This window comes from Nanorana parkeri, unplaced genomic scaffold, assembly GCF_000935625.1.
Source record: "Nanorana parkeri isolate BGI_ZX_2015 unplaced genomic scaffold, ASM93562v1 scaffold55, whole genome shotgun sequence".
Lineage (NCBI taxonomy): Eukaryota > Metazoa > Chordata > Amphibia > Anura > Dicroglossidae > Nanorana > Nanorana parkeri.
This window is the reverse complement of record NW_017306323.1, coordinates 196,432-215,549: the sequence shown is the minus strand read 5'-3', so window position 1 is coordinate 215,549 and position 19,118 is coordinate 196,432. Positions and strand designations below refer to the sequence as shown.

The window sequence follows — 19,118 nt, the reverse complement described above, 5'->3', positions numbered from 1 at the left end:
TCCAGATGGAACAAATTAAAAGGGCCAACAAACTGTTTTCCACGGATTGTATTTTCCTAAGAAAGTCATTGAACATTCCGGTTATATCGGAGAAGAGCTCCCTATTCAACGGACTTAATTTACTGGACTCACCTGAGAATGAATCTCAAGAAGCTAGCAATATCCAGGCTGGAGACACTGTTCCAGCTCCAGCTAATAACACCTCTCCACCTGGTTCTCCTGAAACAAACCGACCTATAGTTACACAAGATGAAGAGCTGTCTGCCAAAGACTTCCTTCATAGACTGGACTTGCAGATAAAGAGGTCTACACAGGCAGCCAAAAGGCTAAAAGAAGAAGAATATCTCAGGTAAACAAATTGTGCCAAGGTTAAATATCCCATTTTTACAAACTGTTCTCCGCTCCCAGGTAATATGGACCCCTTTGTGTAGTGGAGGTAAGGTTTATCCAAACATAAGTGAAGATGCTGGTAGAGTGCCATATATCGGTATATCTGAAATCAGGCCTTTCTGATTTTATAAAGTTGCCTGCGAGTATAAATAGACACTCTGAGTTGAGAGATTAAAATATCTGATTTATATTGGGGGGCGTATGTTATGATATTCAGGTAACTGCTTAAAGAAGTATAATATTTGAATTTTTCTTAGGTAATGTTTTTAACATTTTGTACTGTTTAAAAACAACTCCTTTTTATCTGCTTCATACTATGATTGGCCTCATTCCTTCCTTTTCCGCACCTAGGATAAAACCTCTCCTATATTCCTCAATATAGGGAATACAGTGATAAAGCTCACACGGCACCAGATTGGGCAGTTGACTTATGAGAACATGTTAGATGTTAGATTGTTGTCTCCAATATCTGTTCCTCTAATAGTTTTCAGCTGATCATTAACTGTAAAGCTGCAGCTTGTCATTGTCCCAAAAATAAAGGAGAGCTGAAATAAAGCAGACGCCAAAAGAGACAAAGGTTCTCTGAAATCCATCTCCAGTCAGACCTATGTGCAGACAAGATCATGTTCTGCCTAGTAGACTGGTGTTCTCAGTGCTTATGCTGGCTAGTTTCTCTCTCTTCCTGTACAGTAATCTATAGCAGATAGGATTACCACTGATTACTGTGATGTACTGACAACACTGGTAATATTAATGTATATTTGGCTGGTTCTGTGTAAAGTAAACCTTTCCTGGAGGCTTCCATTGTAGACCTCTTCCTGAAGGTGCTAGTTGCCTGTCTACTACACTGACCCAGTGCCTTCGGTACTTTACTTAGTAACCTCAAACAAGTGCACATATCAAGAATGTCAGAGTAAAGGTGCCCATACACTGCTCGATTCTCGTACGAGAATCGCGGGAAATCCCGCGATCGTACGAGAATCGAGCAGTGTGAACGAAGACGTGCGACCGTTTCTACTATACGGTCGCACGTCTTTTGTCGAACCAGCATGCTCGAAAACCCGCCGAGAAACGTACGATTGTCGGCGGGTTTCTAGCCTGCTCGTTCGATAGCTGTGGAACGGGCCGGTGTGCACACGCGCACACTGCCCGTTCTGCATTGCGGTCATCGGAAGCCCGCCCCTCAGCGGGGCGGGCTTTCGATGATCGCAAGTACGATCTGCCCGTCCAAGATGGGCAGATAGTACGAGCTTTCAATATGCATACGACCATCGCAAGACAAAAGTCTTGCGATGGTCGTAAGGTGTATGGGCACCTTTAGGCCCCGTTCACATCTGTGAATAGGGCCAATCGCGGGAGTCTCATGAATTCCTCATTGAGAATCGTGATCACCTGCAAAAAGGAGGCTGTGCATGATGCAATCCGCAGCTGTTCGCAGTCCATTTACAAACAATTGCACAGAATTTGATTACCTGCAGGTGGTCGCACCTAGACACAGACATTCCCTGTTCAGGTGCAGTCATCTGCAGGTAATCGTAGCATGTGTGTTTTACTTGTGAACTGCCTGCAAACTGCAGCTGTCCTTGTATTGTACAGAGCCTCCTGCGCACAGTAGATTGCAGGAGTCTAAAGGTGCCCATACACCTTACAATTATCTGCAGATTTTCTGTGGTCAGATTGAAAAAGTGCAACAGCTTGGCCCAGGTGGAGATTACTACATCCACACAGTTAAGTGTAGATTGAGGAATCTGTTGCACCTTTTCCACCTGACCACAGAAAATCTGCAGATAATTGTAAGGTGTATGGCCAGCTTCACAGAGGAATTTGTGAGAATCCTACAATCGGCCTCAATTGTTAGCGGGGCTTAAAGCAACAAGTCCATATCTGCATATTTGTACCAGGTTAGTGACAATAAGTATTGAAACAAGTAGGTTGACGTTAGGCAGGAAAGCAATTTCTGTAGCAAGGTTTCTTTTAATGCAAAGCTAAACTTCCTCCCACACAGCCACTAGTGTTAGAAAAAAATAACCTGAAGCGGAACCGATTTAAATACAGTAAATGTAATGTGTTCAGGAAGTACTCCACCCACAATTGTATTTTTACTGTTTATAGTTCACTATGACTTTTGGACAGTTTTCATCTTGCAGTTTACTTACAGCCATTCTGCATAAGAAAAGCTGTTTTTTCTCTAATAAAATACCTTAGTTAGATGGCAGGTATGATTATTATTATTATTATTATTATTATTTATTATTATTATTATTACATAGTATTTATATAGTGCCAACAGTTTGCACATTACAATATAGGGAAGACAGTACAATCACAATACAATTCAAGACAAGGTGGAAAGGAGGGCCCTGCCTCTGAAGGCTTTCAATCTAAAAGAGGAGGGGGAAGTGATACATGAGGAGGTAGTTGTTGAGTCTTTGAGAACGTGATGGACTACAATCTCATGTTTAGTTTATACATTTGCTTGGAGCGGTGACTACTTTACAACACAGACAAAAACACAGGAAAACTTTCTAGAACATACTTCTTTTTAACGCTAGGGGAAGCTAGATCAGTGTAAGTGGGGGGCATACATTAGAGCAGACCTTCTTAAACTGGGTCGCGACCCCATATGGCCAGTGACTGTGTGAAGGGCCCAGGCGGCCGGGGTGGCCCGGGCTCCAAGCAAGTTTTTTGTTGTTTATACATTAATACGTGAAGTGTATTTGTAAAGGTCCCGGACCCCCCTGTGCACTTGCTATCTACCTTCTTGAGTATGTGCAGGGAATGGAGCTTTCTTTTACGCGGCAGAAGCATCAGGCAGGAGTAGAGCACATGGAGCTGCTGAAGGGGAAAGGTCGATTTATTCCAGCAGACATCCCGGAGGGGGGGGAGACGCACACCGATCGACCCGGGGGGGGGGGGCTATGGAAGGGGGAGAGCATTAACATTAATTTAGTTCTGGGTGCACCACAATACCATTCTACATTGTTGCTGTGGATCCTGTAAGACAGTCTGGGGGACACAGATAATACTGGAAATTGTTACATTTCTTGGGATTGCTGGACAAATACTTAGGGCCCATTCACACAAATTGCGGTGCATTCCAGAGTGGCAACTGTTGGAACGCACAGCAATCGCTCACTGAAGTTCCGCCTTCGTTCTGGGGCAGGAGTGGGCATGGCGGTGCATTGAAGTCAATGGCACTGCAGCCACACTGTGCGATCAGACGCATGGCAAAACATTGCCTGCATTCCGGTCCACTGCAAATGGAAAAAATATAGCATACAGCATTTTTTTCCTTAGCAGTGGACCAGAACGCAGGACATTTTTTTTGCCATGTGTCTGATCGCACAGCGGGCAGGGGGGCGTGGCTGCGGTGCCATTGACTTCAATGCACCGTCACGCCCCCTCCCGCGCAAGAATGGGGGAGTATAGTGAGCAATTGCTGTGCGTCCCAGCAGTTACCACTCTGGAACACACTGCAGTTGATGTGAATTGCTCCTTAAGGGCTAGTTCACACCATCCACCCGATTGTGGCCAGAACGCACTGGATTGCATTTGGCTAGCTCAATTTGTTCAGCGGTGGGAGGGGGCGTGACAGTGCAGTGAAGCGAATGGCACCGCAGCCACCCCTCTGGTCGCAATGCGATCGGCCGCACGGAATGCAAGGCATATCAATGCCTGGGGTCACGTAAAAATGTCCTCGGGCAAAAAGGGGTCGCGAGTGAAAAAAGTTTGAGCAGGCCTGCATTAGAGAAGAGAGTGAAATTGTTTATTTAAAAAGGAATTTCAGTAGGATGCTAACATTGCTGACATTGCTTTATGCTATTAGAAAGGCGGTTGCAGCAGAAATATTGCCATAGATTACCAGAAAGCATGCCAGTTCACTGCAGGGGCATTGCTAGAAATGCATGGACCGAAAATCTGGCAGTCTTGACACTTATCGTATGCAGTTGCGCTGATCACGTCACACAGAACTAATGATTCTGCACTATAAATTTGCTCTTCAGAAAAATAGGACGACACATAAATGTTATATTCTTCTTACAAAGAAAAAAAAGTAGAAGCTGCTTCTTAGAACTGTTTGCCTGTACCATTGCATCTCCCTGAGGTGTCTGTGATAGAGATGAATATAGCAATACAATTTAGTAGGGAGCAGACACGTTTTGCTGTTATACAGTGTCACTCTGATACTTGTCATTGTTTGAATGCCTGTCAGCGGTCTTCAGAAATAGATGACTGTATAGAAAGTGATAAGTAAATGAATGCCGCATTCATTTATCATGTAGGGTAGAGAAGGAGTTGATTGCTCCTAACATATGTCACTGCTAGTCATGCATGTCACCTTGTATTCTCTCCAAAGCCAGGCAGACTAGCACATCTATTTCAGTCCGGGAATTCAATTAAAACTCTGAATAGATATAAAGCACCACCTTCATTATTTCATTCTTATACAAACATGACAAGCTAGACAGCTGGGGCTTGTGAGCTTTAGATTTCTGCTGGCCATAGACCTATACACATAATAAACGGTTAACTACATTTTGATTCCGAAGATCCAGCCCATGAAAATGATGAAAGATTGATTTGGCTTCATTTTACTGCATTTGCTAATAAGGGATGAATGTTACATTTTGATTTAAAAAACGATTGTTGGCAGCACCCATATAATGCAATCAGCGTCTGAACAATCCAGCTCTTTCTGTGAAACAATTGCTAGTTTGAGTGGTTGTATCATTCGGCATATGGCCACCAATTAAAGAGATTCTAACCTGATTGGGTGTTACAGAATCCAAAATGCAAGCTGAAATGTTTTATACTTATATTAGAAGCTTTTAAATGAAGTCTACTTTACATACAAATATGTTTTTTTTAATTCAGCCTTTTTCTCAGCCAGGGTGCCTTCTTGCTTTGTCAGTGGTGCCTTCACATTTTTGCATAGCGCCTCAGCGCCAATCACAGGTACTGAGACATTATCCCGGTCCGCAGCTGAAGAGATTGGGATATGTCTCAGAGCCTGTGATTGGCGCTGTCAGCTTCCTAGCGGGCTCGGCACGTGGAGCTGCGAACACGCCCGAGCCCATCACTAATTTTTAGAAGGAGACAGAATTCTGCTCAGACTTACTCCACCACCTGTCCTCTGTCATGCTTCCATAGCTGAACTGTGATGCATATTATAAGGTAAAAGGGGGCTCCCGATGAGAAGGGGAGACTCTGAGGTGAAGGGGGTGAACCTTTTTTTGCTTGGAGGTCCCCCCCTTTACAATCCATACCAGGCTATCTAGGATAAGGATTAAAAACTAGAGGCCATCACCTAAAATTGATGGAAAAAAAATTCCAGCACAAGGGGCGAAGGGGGTTCTTCACAGTAAGATCAGTTAGGGTCTGGAACTCACTGCCACAGGCGGTGATTTCAGCAAATAATGTGGAATTGTTCAAGAAACTTTTGGACGATTTCTTAAGGGACCGTAATATACAGGGGTACGGGTACTCCTAGAATGAGATCCTAATAGGTTGGACTTGATGGACTAATGTCTTTATTCAACCTCAAATACTATGTAACTATGTAACTATGTATAGATCTTGGGGGGAAACCACACATCCATTTTTTTATTTTTACATATATGTTTTTGTACATTTTAGACTGGGGTGCCTGAAGATTTTGCATACTTTTAAAGGCTGCCATGCATGTACATAAAAGGTGGTTATGATAGCTGGGTATGCCAATTATGGCGTCAGGCATACCGAATAGCGGTCTGGCAGGTGAGTGGAATGGTGTAGAGATGATACTTAGAGTGCACAGCCCACCTCTTCCTTTTTCTATAATGCCATATTGTTTTTGCTGACTCTCTTCTGGCTGGCTGCCTGGAGCACTCCTTTCCACTCTGTCAGGCTAAGATGCTTGTCTGTTGGCTTCCCCAGTGTGGGCTGGGTGCTCACAGCTATGTGTTAACTATGCAGACAATTTGTGCTGGAAAAAAAAGCCTTCATCCTTTCAGCTGCCTGGGATTTAACCCTGTTGTTTCTGCTTACTTTATTCCTCCAGTATTGTCTAGTGTTCATCACAAATGTACATTATGATGCATTGTTGGAATTGATGTTTTCAGAATATTTGAATATGGCTTAAATAATAGGTGTTTACAGGATGATCGTTTTTTAAAGTGCATATCTGATCAAAATATAATAACGGCCCATTCACACCATAGCGCTATGATACACTGATATTAACACATGCTATTGCATACCACATCTAGCGTGCATTACCATGTGCTAGGTGTGTTGTGTTTCCATTTATTTTAATTGCACCCCAATCCACCTCCCGGCGCTGTGCACTGCAACACAGCGCAACACACAGTATAGCAGTGCCATGCCAGTACAGTATGCACTACTTTTTCCCCCCACCACAATGCACAGTATTGCAGTACCGCACGCTGCTGTGCATGGTGGCTGGCAGGTGCATTGGATTGCCATTCAAATGAATGGTAACGCAATGCACCCAGTGCACGGTAGTGCATGCTAGGTGCATTGTGCGATAGCGTGTGTTCATCACACAGTGTTGTGCTTTTAACGCAACACTATGACGTGAACGGGCCCTAAAAACAAACACACACGATCTTTGCACTACCCCATTGCTGTAAGTACCATAACATTCCTGTATCTGCCAGAAATCCAATGAGCTCCTAACTTCCTGTAGTGGCCGGGCTGACAATCCTGTACTCTAGTGAAATCCCTGCTGCACTGAAGTTCCAAGCAGTCATGTTAGTCCTGCCTGAGTTCCTCCCTCATTGACTACAGACCTCCCCCCATTACAGAAGAGGAATGTGTTCCGTAGTCCAGTGAGGAGAAACACTACTTGGGATTTTAGTGTCACAGCATTGTGTTGTTGCCAGTTTAAACAGGAAGTTAGGATCTTACTAGTTTTCTGGCCGGATCAGTGGGTCCTGTTCTGTACCAGACACAAAACATGGGGAAATGTACATAGATTGCAGATATGTACTGATTACTTAAAAGAAACTTTTTGTATAAGTTTTTAACCATTTAAGGAGAACTATGAGGTGAGTGCTTTTCACTCACGTTATAGTTCTAGCCGACATGTGACAATGAGACTGCCACAGGTCGGCTCAGGAGATCGGGAGGGGAGCGAACACATATTGGCGTTTGCTCACCTCGCGATCCTGTCACGGCTCTCTGCCGTGGCAGGGGAGGGGCTGGATTCCCCCCTCCCCGCTCCGATCTGCCAGCGCTGACTGGCGGATCGGACGGGGGAGGGGGCGGGTATAGCTGGCTCTGCCTCTACATAGGCAGAGCCAGCTGTCACTCACGCAGCTGGGCGGATCCAGACATAATTGTCGGAAAAGCCTTAACCCCATAGTTCTCCTTTTAAGGAAAAGAAAATCTCTATGCTCAGATGGCCCAGAAGATAGTGTAAGGGTGGGTGGCATGTACTTACTGTAGTCCAGAAGGGTTGATTTGTCTTCGCAAAACCTGCGCTTTCTCTGAACTCAGAGACGCAGTTTACACATTTCCACATTACTCGGTATTAAAGTAACCAGTGCTAGGGAGCGCAGAAGACAAGTTATATTTTAGGTGCCTTAGATGACGACCATGCAGATTTATGTGACTGGCGACAATGGAGAGAAAAAAGAACATTGTTCGTGTGTATTATTAATTCACAAGTTGACTAACACTGCTATTTGAGTAGTGCTATTTGAGAACCTTCGCTCTAAGGAACCATTGTCATTGCATTGTAGACTTTTTTTTGTTTTCTGAAAAACTACATGATCAAGTTGGACTGGGATCCGGTTGTTTCAAGAGTATCTAGATCCAAAAACAAAATGTAATATATTGCAGCTTGCCAGTCCTTACATGCGATGGCTGCATTTCTTTTTCTTCAGGTTAAGAACCTTTTCAGCAAGTATAAAAGGACAGTGTTCTTGTCACTTCCTGTGAGCCGAAAAAGAGACAATTATTGTTGCTCTCTTTCTTGTTTAAACTACTAATCCCCCCCCCCCCCCCATGTAATGAAGATAAACAAAGGCAGACATGTTGTAGCCTGTATGACAATCATTGGGGGAATGGTTGAGCTTAGTCACAAAGGGACAGGAAGTAAACTGTTTGCAGGATCATCAGGTGAAAGTAAAACCAATGCACCCAGCACATGTAATGACTTGTAAGCCACAATATATTCAATTTTGGTTTGGATTTATTTATACTTTAGGGGTTTTGATGGGTGTGAACCTAATCTATTCTTAGTGGGGTATTTATACTTTTATGTAATTCTTATTCCTAATATTTATCATAGAATAAGCTTCCTAAATAATGATTTTAGTTAAACATATTTTGGGATGGCCTTGGTTCTCAATTCCTATTCCTAAGTTGGGAGGAGGGTTATTAAATGGTAATAAAAGCAGCTGTAAATTAAACCTCCACAATGTCATATTTCCCATGTGCAGCCTTAATTCCACAAGGTTTTTAACATTGTGGTGTTAGTGTGTTCGATTTGCTTGTTCATTGTTGAGTGAGTACTTAGGTTTCACTTAGGCTGGGTTCACACTTGGGCGTTCGTAATATGCGGGTTTGACGCGCTTTTCGGGTCGCACGTTTTTACCGCGATTTGCGGTCAACAAAACGTGCGACAAACGCGCGTGTACGAGGGCTATCCAGCTGTATCCTAATGGACATGTGCGGAAAAAACGCCCCAAAGAAGCTCCTGTACTTCTTTGGGCTTTCCTACGTGCTGAAATACGCCCAGGTGGGAACCATGCCCATAGGAAATAATGGGATTTCTCTTGCTGGGCGTTTTACAGCGCGTCGATCAGTGCTGTAAAACGCCCAGGTGTGAACCAGGCCTTACAGTAGGGACTGGGGGATGCTATGGATCAAGCTTTAGTCACTGCCACATCAACATAAGAGGCTGGAGCGTGGAAGTAGCTGAAGGCACAGAAAGCCTCCATCAGTTCAATCATGTTGGTGGTAGCAGAAAATAGCAAAGCTTCATCCATTAAAAAGAGGGGGCTGTGCTGGTGAATTGACACTTTCTAGATTGTGTATTGGCTAACAAGCTCAGAGCCATATTGCAAGTCAATAAAAATTGTTAATGGAAAGGAAATACGCTGCAAGTAAGTAACTTGAAATGTCTGTACTTTTAGCTGCAATTTGTTTTAAGTTGGTGAGAGAATCTCTTAAACTACTGCCATTTAATTATTTTAAGGTCTCATTTACATTTTGTGGTGCTTCAACTCGCCCATTATTTTCACTGGGTTGCCTTAACGTAAGTTAAGGCAACCCAGTGAAAATAATGGGCTGCCAATGCACCAAAATGTCCTGAAAATCATTACGGCGCACCACAACACACTATGGCCAGTTGCTGTGCATTGTGGCGTGCTACAAGACCTTTAGTGCAACCTCATTTTAAACGGCACCCCCACGCATTGCCGCATGTTGCAGTAATACACGCTTTACAGCAATGCAAAGGTTTAAATGAGCCATTAAGAATATTTTCCCCCCCTATTGCACACATCACCCTTCCTAATTAGTTTATAGTGACAATTCAGTTTTTGTGGTACGGCATAGCTTGTTTAATACCCAGCAGCCCGTTGATGCAAATGTCAACTGTCTTGTACATAGCAGCTTGTCAGAAGCTCCATTCCATTATTCTGTAATGAAGTGACAACCGGAATAGAGATATCTGGGTGTTCTGGGCTACAAAAACAGTTTTAAGAGGACTATTTTTTGCCTAATGTCCCAGAAGACACTAAGGCTCTGTTCACACTTAGGCGTTTTATCGTTTAAAGCTAAGTGTGACAAAACAATTGAGAAGGAATCCCATTTGTTTATAGGGCCCTGTTAACACCCGAGTGTTCTGTTGCAGACCCCAAAGTTCTTAAACACTTAGAACATTTTCCGTTAGCCTTACATCATTGAATTGGTGGTCTGGCGTATTCTTAAAATACATGGTCCCAGCTACTTTTGGAGCTAATTTCTAAATGCCTCTGGAAGCATGTAATGCTTTGCTATGGCTGAATGTACACCTAGACCATCAGCAGCATCATTCAGTTTAGTTGCATTTACATAAACAAACATTTTCTGTGTTCCAGGAATGCTTTACGCAGCTAAGTGTATGGAAACACGGCCTTGTTTTTTCATCAGTAAACTGTCGAATGAAATTCCTCTTGTGTATGGCCAACTTAAGATATCATTACTGAATCACATAAACAGAACTGTTCCAGAGACTTGTCACAGATTTCAGTATACAGTAGTAGTAAACAATGCTGTAGCCCCATTCCAGCGATCCAATGATTTGGAGAATCATTTCTATAGATGATGGATGTCTTTGGCCTTTGTTCGGCCTTTCCAAATAACCCTAAATAACAATTCAGTAGGTAATGAATTGTTGAACCAAATAGAATAAAACATTGTATGTTTTGTATTGAATTCGCTGTCAAGGCAGTAACCTCATAAAGAGTACTTGTGCTATTAGATCAGACAGGATGAAAAAGTGTAAGTTTGTAAATCTAATAAAAGATAAATACAACTTGATCCTTGTGTAAATGTCAGTTGCTACACTTTTTTTTTTTCTACAGCAGATTGTATTGCAAGAAATAGCCAAAGAATAACATTTACCGGTCTTTGGTTGGGTTTGTTATAGAAGCCACAGTACAATTATAAGCAGAAAAGCGCCAAATGGGACCACTCAAACAGTAATGATAAAATTGTTCAAATAAGTACATGAACTGTTTTTGAAAAAGAGTGATGTGATGAAAAATCTGCAGGATGCTGGGGAAAAAACACAAACAAGGGGCGCCTTTCCTAGTGCAGACAAGTTTATTTCAGATAAAAAGCAAAACAAGGCGCCCCTTGTTTGTGTTTTTTCCCCTTGTTATAGAAGCTCTTTGGTGCTGCAAGGATACATAGTTCACTGTACTGGAACATAACCTCTAATGTCAGTGTAGCTCTTAACCATGTCAGTGGACTGCAGACAGATTGTAAATATCAATCAGGTTTTTGTAAATGATCTTTTTAGCCTCAAATCGAGCGTGTGATGAGTATGCTGATCCTGTCCTGCAGTTTGTATAGGGATTATGATGATAACATCCCCTGGCATGCTCTGTACTCCTGTTAGCTTACCTGCCTGCATTAGTGGTGCTCCCTATTTCTGTCTGCATTCATGTAAGGCCCCATGCACATGGGCCTCCTGGGTTAAATATAGGAGAAGTTATCTGGAAAGTATCAGGGCTGCAACTAATGATAATTTGTATAATCAATTTGTTGGCCGATTTATTTTTTCGCTCAACATATTAATCGGATAAAAAAATTACCGTCTTTAATTTAAAATAAAATACACAAATGCAGTGTTGCAAACATAAAGTTTACTTCAGAATAAAACTGCATGCACATTTTTTGCAATCGCACTTCTCATGGAACGCACGGCATCGTGGTTCTGTGCGGGTGATCACACTGTGAGTGGGAGGTGCATTTGGGGTGCCATTGAAATGAATGGCACTGCATTGCACCTCCCGCAGCAGAATTTGTCAGGCCAAAACTGAAAATTCCGTTTTTTTCTCCCACCTTTTATACGTTTTTCCAATAATTGTATTGTAAGCACATGGTGCTTGAATATCTTCAGCCAGGGAATGACAGCTGCCAGGGGCAAGATTCCGCAGACGGCAGCTGAATGTAAATACAGCAGGTGATGGGCTGGTGCAATAGCCAGCCTGCTATTGGCCATTTCAAATTGCATTAGCCAATAGCAGGCTGGCTATTGCATCTGCCCAATGCATGCTGTGCCCTCCTCCCAGCATAGAGGAGAGAGCTAGGAGATCTAATCAATAATGAGAATAGTTGACAATTACTTTCATTGTGCATTATTGTTGATTGATCGATTAGTTGGTTGCAGTCCTAGAAAGTATAACTAACATTTATGCCTCCCAGATCACTTTTTCCTGCATTTAATTGTTCCTAAGCTTAGGCATGTTTGTCCACATTTCCATGTGTTTAGCCGTGTAATAAGCCAGGCTTAACATTCATGCGACACAGAAAATGCTGTCTCTGCTTCCTCTAAATGGACTGACAATGTTCTGGTAAAGTGGCCTTTATCCCCTTTCACCAAAAATCACATCTTCCATGTATGCCCACTTTGTGGGACTTCTTCAGGAGATTGTCTTTCTACAACAACTTTGTAAGACTTTGTCAGATTTTCTTTCTACACCATTTTGTACTTGTTCCGAGTTGTGACAATTTAAACAAATTATGTAGATAGCAAAATATTATAAAAGGTTAATCATTTTATGTGTGTAGCATGTCCAGTGGGGCAGGATGTGTACGAGGTTTAGAGTATCACACACAAACCCAAACAGTTTGTGTATTTTTATAAATCGGCATTAAGATATAGTTAACACATCCTCCTAGTTTTGTGCTTTTTATAGCGATGGCATGAAGCCTTTTTACCTGGGAAGTCTAGCGCAGCAGTATCTGCATTCTATTCTGTTCTGTAAATATTTGCAGCTCCTTTTGGTTTTGTGTTGCTGCTTCATCTGAATAAAGATGGCTATTTGTAATAGTATTGGCACATAAAAACCTTCTCTATTTAGTTGGGTTTATGTAATAGTCATTTGATAGTAGGGATGTTTTTCAGTCTATCATAAACTGGGATTAGGACAGTTGTTGGCTATACAATAATTCATACTAGTGGTATTAAAGTGTATGTTAAACCTAAATAATATTGTGTATATATATTAGGGATGTCCCGATACCGAAGCTAGCATCGGTATCGGGACCGATACAGGGCATTTTGACAAGTACTTGTACTTGTCAAAATGCGCCGATGCTTGCGCTGTTTTTTTTCTTTCTGTACCTTGCCGAATGCTTTTCCTCACATGTGAGGACGTCGTCGGCGCTGAGCGGAGGAGCGTTGCGTCACTGCTGTGGGTGGCGCTCCAGTTGGGGTCCTAATATAGGTGGCCGGTGACTGCCCAGTGAACTCCACCTGTAGAGCCGCCCACATCAGTGACGCGACGCTCGTCCGCTCAGCGCCGACAACGTCCTCACATGTGAGGAAAATTGTTCAGCACATCGCGAGGCACCGTGATCGAGGCAACAGTAAGTAAGACGAGGCCTGGGCTTAGTGTGTGAACAAGAAGAATCTATTGCTGCAGTGTATTCTATATGTACCGTACATGTACATATAGAATGCACTGCAGCAATAGATTTACAATTCTGCACTGCTAATATGAAGGGGTTAATGATCCATAGTACATAACATGTAGTTGTACTATGGATCATTTAACCCATTTAACCCCTTCATGTTAGCAGGAGATAATTGTAAATCTATTACTGCAGTGCATTCTATATGTAGTACATGTACAGTACATATTCCCAATTCGCTGCAGCAATAGATTTACAATTGTCTCCTGCTAACATGAATGGGTTAAATGATCCATAGTACAACTACATGTTATGCACTATTATGTACTATGGATCATGATTTATCCTATTCATGTTAGGGCAGCATTGTAACTCTATTACTGCAGTGTATGGGACATGTGTGCTCTATATGTACTATGGATCATAAATTAACCTATTCATGTTAGCAGGGCAGAATTGTGAGCGCCTCCCACAAGCTGAGCACCGAGATGCAATGCTGCCCACAGTGCCTCCGACTACGACAGGCACCGTGTGAGGCAACAGGGATTGGAGTGAAACTGTGAGTGAGGGAAGCTGGGACAGGGCTGGCTGTAAATCTATTGCTATAGTGTACTGGACATTTGTAATGTATATGTAGTACATATATACAGCACACACCACCACTACACTCCAGCAATAGATTTACAATTCTCACCTGCTAACATGAATAGGTTCAATCATGATCCATAGTACATAACATGTAGTTGTAGATCATTCAGTCACCTGTCCCTTTAAGAAAAAGTATCGGTAATTGGTATCGGCAAGTACATGAAAAAAAAAAAGTGTGTGCGTGTGTAGCCTGTTCTTGTTTCTATTAGTTTGGTTGCAGGGAAATACCTGGTGATCCCAGTGCTGCCCTTTCACTATTACAATCTGACCATGCCATGGAACCAGATCCTTTCTGGCCTGATTAGATTGCTATTAGGAGATACAGGACACCGTGCCACCACACAGCATACCGGAATTTCCTATAGTCAGTTTGGCTGCCATACCCACTCTCAGTCCTCGTGCGTTGATTGACAGCGGCTCCCAACAGGTGACCCAAGTAAGCCATGTATACACAACAAAGAGAAATTCATCTTCAGTAAAATGGCTGTGGTTCATAGATACAGGTAACAACCAGAGACATTGTTTCATCTGTACTGATATTAACCACAGCTTATGGTTTAATTAATCACGGCTTGTGGCTTCGGCAATACACACAAAGGGGAACATTCACCGCTGTGTGTGACATCATACACTGCCCATCTACCTACTATGCAGCCAATCCCCATGCTATGGCGACAGAGACAAGAAGGAAGGCTGTGCGATCATGTGGCCACCAAATAAAGGATAACATAAAGATAGTTCAAAATGTTTCAATTATAAAGGCGATTATAGTTCAAAAATTATTTTTACTGTATTACAATGTGTATTGTTAGTAGTGTGTTCACCAATATTTTAATCATTCTACCCTGACCACTGTTCTTTTCACTTGTACTTTTATAAGACATGAATCTCCTGGATGTAACATGCACATGATCCATTTTGTACTAGATGGACAATCTTTCTGTAGGCACTGAGACACGACATCACCTTATGTCTGCTCAGTCATGAGAGAACAATGCTAAATCAAATGGAAATATCCAATATGTTGCTATTTCCTGTAGCACTGGTCTCCCAATGCTATTTTTTGCTTTTACTTATGTGTGGGGCAGCTGTACAGCTTCACCAAGGTCCTTCATGTCATGGTACAGTTTTTCTCCATGCGTGGCCATCTTGAATTGCAGTTTCGAAGCTAAATGTGCAGTTGAAAGAAAAATGTATGTGTAAACTGCTTTGCCTGCCATAATCTTAATTCTCTTCAGCAAGTTTTTTGATTTACACAGCTCTGTACACTGCATGGCCCCAAGGGTGGCACCGCAATTTACTCTTTAAATCTGGCAGCTTACCGTGTCACTTCCTTCCACATTTTACTAGTTAAGAGTATGATCACGCTGGTTAGGTTCTTCCTGGGTTGCCATCCTGCTGTGCATGGACACCTCCACTGCGGCTCCAGTTCAGTTGAAGTTCACTGATTTGCAGTACAGTATTTCACACACAGCTTGGGGATTCATTAAAAAAAATGTAAGGTAAGGTAGGTAGTTCATTTAAAAAATATAAATATATACACAATATTCCAGAGTTTCTCTTTACTGCATGGGGAGCACCAAACATTTATTGAATTGAATGTGGTGTGGTCATGCATCAGCGTTGGCACTGTAACATAATGGGAATAATCACACTATAAATGGCATCCTTTAAAAAAGGCCATCTGAGTGCACAAGGGCTTCAGAATAACAGTAGTCTTCCTCTAAAAATACATTTTAGCAATTCTTCCTCTGGCAGATGTCAAAAATATATATTGTCATTCAGAGGCCCATTAACACTTTTATGCTTGAAAATCACAAATCATTTATTTATAAATCCTTTTCCGTCTATAAATATTGCTACAAAAGCAGGGCAGACATTATTATTGTGCAGAAAATACGCCTGTGTGTACCTGTGACAGTCTCATTGTCACAGGTCGGCTAGAACTATGAGGTGAGTGAAAAGCACTCACCTCATAGTTCTCCTTTAACATACGGTAACTCCTTCCTCCGTCTCCCCATACAGGTCCATATGGCATATGCTGACCACTCATCATTTTGGTTGTCAGGTCTGTTAGGAGAATTAATTTGTGTATTAGGAATTTAGATCGCTCTTAACATGTAAAAAAAAAGTTTTACTAGTTTTAAATAGATTTTTTTGGCTGGCTCTGGAGTTGCTCCGTAATACTGCACACATTGCATTCATTATGTACAGTCTGGAATCTTCCTGATGTTGTCAAATGCTGTAACTTTGTGGCTCGGCACAAGTTTGTATGGTAACTCTTTTGGCCAAAGTGAATATAGATCTATATATACGGTTTTGGTCTTTTGATAATTCATACATGATTGTTTGTTTTTTCCACTTCTAGACATGAACAGGATGAGTACTATTCAACTTCCTCCTATCAGCACTGAGTGTGATCCATCAGATTCCTCAAGTTCTGGATTTCACCAAACCAGAAGAGACTTCCTATCTGCTGATCCATAACTATTTTATTTCTATAATTGCACTGAATCTCTTATTTCCATTTTAGTTACACAATTTCATGTCACGGCACCGCTTTTTTTTTTTTTTTTTTTTTTTGCAGACCTTTCATGTAAAAAACTATTTACAAGATTTATTATTTTGTGTTTAAAATACAATTAAACAAAGGGACATTTCTGCAATATCCATTTCCTATGACTGTTACATGACTGTTCAGCAGCAACCTGTTTCATTTGCAATACACAAAGTGTGTCCTAGATTTAGTATTGATCATTTTAACTATTGTTTGTTCAGTTCCTTGCATTTGTTTGAATTTTATTTTCATTTGCTGAGAGAATGATGTATGACTTATTTTGCGTGTGCTTTGTTGATTAAAAATATTAAGCTTATTCTTCTGATTCTTTATTTTTTATAATTTAATTGTATATCATACTCATTAAAGGAGAACTATGAGGCGAGTGAAAATCACTCATCCTCGTAGTTCGAGCCGACGTGTGACAATGAAACTGTCTCACATTTGCTCTATAGATTGGGAAGTGAGAGAACACATATCGTCGCACGCTCACTTCTCGATCATCTCCCTGCAGAGAGCAGTGACCCTCAGTCACGGCTCCCTGCAGGGATTCCCTCCCCGCTATGATCCTCCAGCGCTGAACGGACGGGGGAGGGGGCGGGTACAGCTGGCTCTGCCTCTAGATAGGCAGAGCCAGCTGTCACTCACGCAGTTTGGTGGATCTTGACAGCAATGTCAGGATCCGTCCCGGCTGCGGCGGTCTCAGTATACCATGAGCTGTAGCTTGCGATATACTGAGCTTTGGTACAAAACACAAAAACTCCCCAGCACACCTGCCAGCTAGCCTGCAACAACACAAATTACCCTGTCTAACAGTATGCGTTAAAAGCACATGCAGCTATTTTCTTCATTACTATCTTACTAATGTGTCTCTGTGAGGGCAGTAGAAAGTTATCATGGCACACTCACAAGCCAGCATGTAAAAAAACTTGTCTCACCACTAAGGTTAACAGACTTTTGGATACACGTCTTCTGCAGAAAATGTGTAAGCCGCACTGCCGCGCCAAGGCACCTCTTATAGTGCGGTCCTAACTCTAAACTATGAGAGTCTCCATCTAGGAGCACATGGAGGCAGAAGATTTAGAATTGGGTGCAGGTTTGTCAGGAGGAAGCCCAACCCCCCTTAAAGGCACAGGAACGCACAAGGGATCCCGCACATCCCAATGGCAGCTGAGACCCCCCATGCATCACTGCACCAAATCAGTCAAGCAAAACAAATGACAAACGCACTCAACAATTCGTCACCAGTTATACAGTAAGGTGTCATTTGTTTTGCTTGTTTGTGTGAGGGCAGCCATCTTGCTATAGGCAGAACTTTGCTTCCTCATGTCAGAGCTGCCCCACTAATAACTGGTGGGGTAATATTTAAGATGTAGCATGAAAGGTGCAGGACCCAGAATGAATGTAGAAGCAGGGAGATATTTGCACTGTACATCAGCAAGGACTGCATTGCAGAGGAGTACAGTGGTGACATCACCAAATCTCATGCAGTTAGAGTCAAAGTGCCTTAGATGAGCCTCATAGCTCTATATCTGCAGCGTGGAATCAAGGCACATTTGGAACTGCACTGCTATCTTTTCAGAAGGTATTCAGAGCATTAGGTCATAATGGACATTTCTAGAGGTTTCCTAAAGATATAGAAAATCTTCTTTTTTTTTTTTAGTCCAGGTCCACTAAGGTGCCATAAAAATATTGAAACTAGACTGGCCATGCATGCATTTTCCAGCAGATGAACAGACTACAGAGCAAATATTCTACAAATGTTCACGGTAACGTTGGGAAACTTGAATGTCTGTTTATAGACGGGAGGGGGTAGCGCTGCAGGTGCTGGCTTATCTCCAGGGGGAACAATAGTGATTGGTCATGGGCTTTTTTCTCCTTAGCAGGCTCATTGATGAAGATCAATGAAGATGTTACTAAGCTAGAATACAAGAAATCACCTTGTTTTATTAGTAATTACGCCTGCAGCATAGAAATAGACCTTAGGCCTTGAAAATGACATTCTCATTTGAAACGCAATTGAAATCAATGTGTCACATGTAAGGCATTTGCAATCTCATTTTACTAATCGGTTAACAATCATTTGTGTATCTGTGCCCTTAGGAAGTCTTTTTGGCCCATGTGTCATAAAAACTGATGAATTGGTGTCGGATTTAAGTCACGTTAGGCATTTTGTGCAGCTTTTGTTACATCTGTAGCTGAGGTGCTTGCTATAAATAGCAGCTTCTTCCATCATTTGGATGGAACATGAAATTGCAGTTCACATCCTGTTATTGTTATAAGGCAACCATATGTAAGCAATTGACTTTGACTTCTAGTGTCACAGCAAATAACGTTACCCTGCAACTAGCCTGCTATTTAAACGACGTGCTAGTTTTCCCTTAAA

The 19,118-nt window shown here is 42.1% G+C and overlaps 1 protein-coding gene across 1 annotated transcript in view; it reads left to right on the top strand.

Moving 5' to 3' along the window:
* Window positions 1-16,769, top strand: part of LYSMD2 (LysM domain containing 2) — a 28,941-nt gene extending 12,172 nt beyond the window's left edge. Inside the window, exons 2-3 of the mRNA XM_018576056.1 lie at window positions 6-349; window positions 16,544-16,769. Coding sequence (XP_018431558.1) covers window positions 6-349; window positions 16,544-16,589 — 390 coding nt within the window. The 3' untranslated portion in view covers window positions 16,590-16,769. The remainder of the gene's footprint in view (window positions 1-5; window positions 350-16,543) is intronic.
* Window positions 16,770-19,118: the final 2,349 nt, after the last annotated feature.